Raw genomic sequence first — 3,763 nt, 5'->3', positions numbered from 1 at the left:
TTATTTTTCTTTTTTTTATCTGCTTGAGTATTTTTTATTTATTTATTTTATTATTAATTAATTTCTTATTATTTCATTTTTTCCTTCAAACTAATTTTTTAAATAATTTTTTTCTTCTATATTTAAAAAGGATGAATAAAATCGGTTTAGAAGGTGCATAGGGCTTAGGTTCTGGTTTAGGTAAGTGCACTAATCTCTCAAATTTGGCAATTGATCTTGGCAATGTTTCATATTGTTTCAAGTATTTTTTAACATAATATTTAGTAGAAAAAAATATTACTTACTCTTTTTACTTATTTATTAGCTTATTATTTGATTTATTTATTTTTTTAAAATATCATTTGTATTTTTTTTATTTATTTATTTGCTTTTTTGTTAATTTAACTCATTTTTACATATTCAATTTTTATTTTTCTTATCTATTCATTTTAATAATTTCATATTTTTTCTTCATTTTTTCCTTCTAACTTATTAATTAATTAACTATATTTTGTCTTTAATATTTAAAAAGTAACAATTAAATTGATGATGAAGGTGTATTAGCCTTAGGTTTTGGCATATAAAGTTGCTCTAATCTCTCAAATTTGACACTTAATCTTTAGTAAAAACAGTTTATTTATTTATTTATTTATTTATTTTGAATTAAGATATTTTTGAATATAAAAATGAGTTGAAAAAAATATAACTAAATAACTCTTTTAATTTATTTATTTATTTATTAGCTTTTTATTTGATTTATTTAAATTTTTAATTATTGTACTTGTGTATTTTCTTTTTTTCTTTCTTGGATTGTTTGTTTGTTTTTTAATAAAACTCATTTTTTTATTTTCAACTTTTGCATTTATTATTCATAAATTCATTTTTTATTATTTCATATTTTTCTTTCATTTTTTTTTTCTAACTAACTAATTAACAATATTTTTATTCTTCAATACTTAAAAGGTAATAATAAAATAAGTGCAATTGGTGTATCAGGCTTAGGTTCTGTTTTACCAAACTTGACTAATCTCTCAAATTTGACACTTAATCTAATGTAAAAAAGTTTATATTTTTTTGATTATGATATTTTTTTTTTGAACATAAAAAGTAATAGAAAACAATATAATTAACTCTTAATTTATTTAAAAGTTTTTAATTTAATTTAATTTATTTTTCTTTTTTTAATTGTGTTTGTTTTTTTGTTTTTTTATTTATTTTTTTGTTTGTTAATTTATAGCTAAATGCCATTCAAAAATTTAGTGAATCTAATCTAATCTAATACATGCCTATTCTTCTGGCCTATAAATAATAAATATAATACACTCTTTTTTAAATTTTTTTTTTTGATGTAAAAAAATTATTTATTTTTGAAATTATAATAAATTAAATTATTAATTTTAATTCTATTATAAAATATAAAAATCAGATTTTTTAATAAATAACTAATAAATCTATTTCATAATAAATCACATGCAAACGACGGAATTTTTGAATGGCATCTTGCTATAATTCATTTTTTATTTTTAACAATTGCTTTTATTATTTAATATTTTTTCTTTATTTTTTCCTTCTTACTAACTAACTAATTAAATATTTATTTTTTTCTTCAATATTAAAGAAGTAGCAATTTAATTGGTCCATAAGGTACATCAAGCTTAGGTTCTAGTTTAGGAAAGTGCACTAATCTCTCAAATTTGACACTTTATCTTGAGTAAAAACAGTTTATTTGTTTTGAATATAAAAATGAATTTAATACAATATAACTTATTCTTATGATTTATTTAAAAGCTTTTTATTTTATTTTTTTATTTTTTTTTAATTATGCTTGTTTTTTTAATTTGTTTGTATGTTAGATAGATTGTTAATTTAAGTTATTTTTTCATTTTCAATTTTTTATTTTATTATTAATTCATTTCTTATTATTTCATATTTTTTTCTTCCAACTAACTAATTCGTTATATATTTTATCTTGAATATTTAAAAAGTGACGATTAAATTCGTGATGAAGGTATAGTAGACTTATGCTCTGGTTTAGGAAAATGCACTAAACTCTCAAATTTAACACTTATATTTGAGTTTTAGTAATTTATTTATTTTTATTGTGATATTTTTGATAAAAAATATTAATTTAAAACACTAAAACAAACTCTTTTAATTTATTTACTTATTAGCTTTTATTTGATTTGGTTTTTTTTTATTCTGCTTGTGTTTTTTTTTATATTTTCTTTATTTATTTATTTGTTAATTTAATTCATTTTTCACTTTAAATTTTTGCTTTTATTTTAATTGATTTGTTATGATTTCATTTTTTTCCTTTTAATTAACTAATTAATAAAATATTTTTTCTTCAATATTTAAAAAGGTCCTATTTTATTAATTATGAATATACTAAAGGCTTAAGTTCTGGTTTAAGAAAGTGCACTAATATCTAAAATTTAACACTTAATTTTAAGTAAAAAAAGTTTAATTAAAAATATAACTAACTCTTATTGGCTTTTTTTACTATTTATTTTTCTTTGTTTTTATTGTGTTTTTATAAAATATTTTATTCTATTTATTTTTTTGTTGTAATTTACCCTAATTTATAAGAAATAGATGGACTCAAATGAAGAATTAAAAGTAATTGAAAACAGAGTGCCTCAAATCAAAAAGATTAGTCGTCTTATAAATAACATATAATAAAATTTTGTGAAAAAAATATGAATATTTATAAATATATTTGAATATTAAATACTGTAAATGCTCATTAATTAAGGCATTCCCTAAGTATCTTTTTGCTCAAAAAAAAGTGCCATATTTTTGTTAGTTCAGGTTCGAAACCTCTTTCGATACCTTTTTTTATTATTTTAAATATACATTAAATTTTTTAAATAATATTTATTATTCTACTAAATATTTATTTCCTACTACAGAAATAATTATCCGAGAATAGCAATATTAACAAAAAACTAAAATAAAAAATAAAGAAATCTTAGGTTAAAATCTTGCAAAAAATTACAAATAAATCAAAGAATAAAAATAAAATATCTGATGATTATTAATAAAAAAAGTATCTTTAAGTATTTATTTATTTATTTACTTTTTATTGGATTAAATAAATCATTATAAAATTAAAAAAATTTTAAATAAAATTCTAACTAATTTGAATATATAAGACAATCAATTTGTTCTGTTATGATAAAAAAGATATTTAAATAACTTATAAAAATTGAAAGTAAATCTTTGCTTTTACATAGAGACAATATAAAATTATAAATATTTTTATATAAAAAATTCATAATTATAAAAATAAACTACAAACAAGACTATCAAAAAATTGAATTTTATAATAAAGAATTTAAAATTCTTTCATCGATATCATTTATTTTTTAATTATTTTGGCATCTCTTAAGAAACTTTTCCAATTAATGCTGCTACAATTTTTCAGATTACATAATAGCATATTACATCTCATAATAACTTAATTTTTATTCTTTTTATATGTTAATATTAATAAATATAATATATCTATAATAATTTGATAGATAATTAATTAATTAGTTACTTAGTTAGGCATTTGAGTGAATATTTTTAAAATCTAATTCTTAAGCACTTGTAGAAAATCCTATCAAATTTAGTGCTGCTAACTAATCTTTTCTTAAAAGTAACATAACAGCTTTCTTTAAAAAGATCATATCTTTGATAAAATTTAAGATACTAAGATCTTATCTGATCTAATTATCTATCATTTATTACTGTTTTTAACTTAGAGCCTCTATCCCCTCAGACTTTTATCGTTTTTGCA

At 17.8% G+C, this 3,763-nt stretch overlaps 2 protein-coding genes across 2 annotated transcripts; one reads left to right on the top strand and one right to left on the bottom strand. All coding sequences in view use genetic code 6, as the record gives it.

Annotated features, from left to right (window-relative positions):
* Positions 1 to 942: 942 nt before the first annotated feature.
* On the top strand, positions 943 to 2,671 carry TTHERM_002653320 (hypothetical protein; the record flags this gene model as incomplete). The annotated part of the gene is made up of 5 exons (XM_012800597.1): positions 943 to 1,033; positions 1,601 to 1,690; positions 1,965 to 2,054; positions 2,342 to 2,431; positions 2,569 to 2,671. Coding segments are annotated over 5 exons (464 nt in total), but the record flags the coding sequence as incomplete, so codon positions are not given.
* A 616-nt stretch (positions 2,672 to 3,287) lies between these two features.
* TTHERM_002653319 (hypothetical protein) lies at positions 3,288 to 3,758 on the bottom strand (the record flags this gene model as incomplete). Its single annotated transcript, XM_012800596.1, has 2 exons — positions 3,288 to 3,451; positions 3,524 to 3,758. Coding segments are annotated over 2 exons (348 nt in total), but the record flags the coding sequence as incomplete, so codon positions are not given.
* Positions 3,759 to 3,763: the final 5 nt, after the last annotated feature.

The sequence above is a fragment of the Tetrahymena thermophila genome (assembly GCF_000189635.1).
Source record: "Tetrahymena thermophila SB210 genomic scaffold scf_8254053, whole genome shotgun sequence".
Lineage (NCBI taxonomy): Eukaryota > Ciliophora > Oligohymenophorea > Hymenostomatida > Tetrahymenidae > Tetrahymena > Tetrahymena thermophila.
This window is presented reverse-complemented; position numbering and strand designations above follow the sequence as displayed.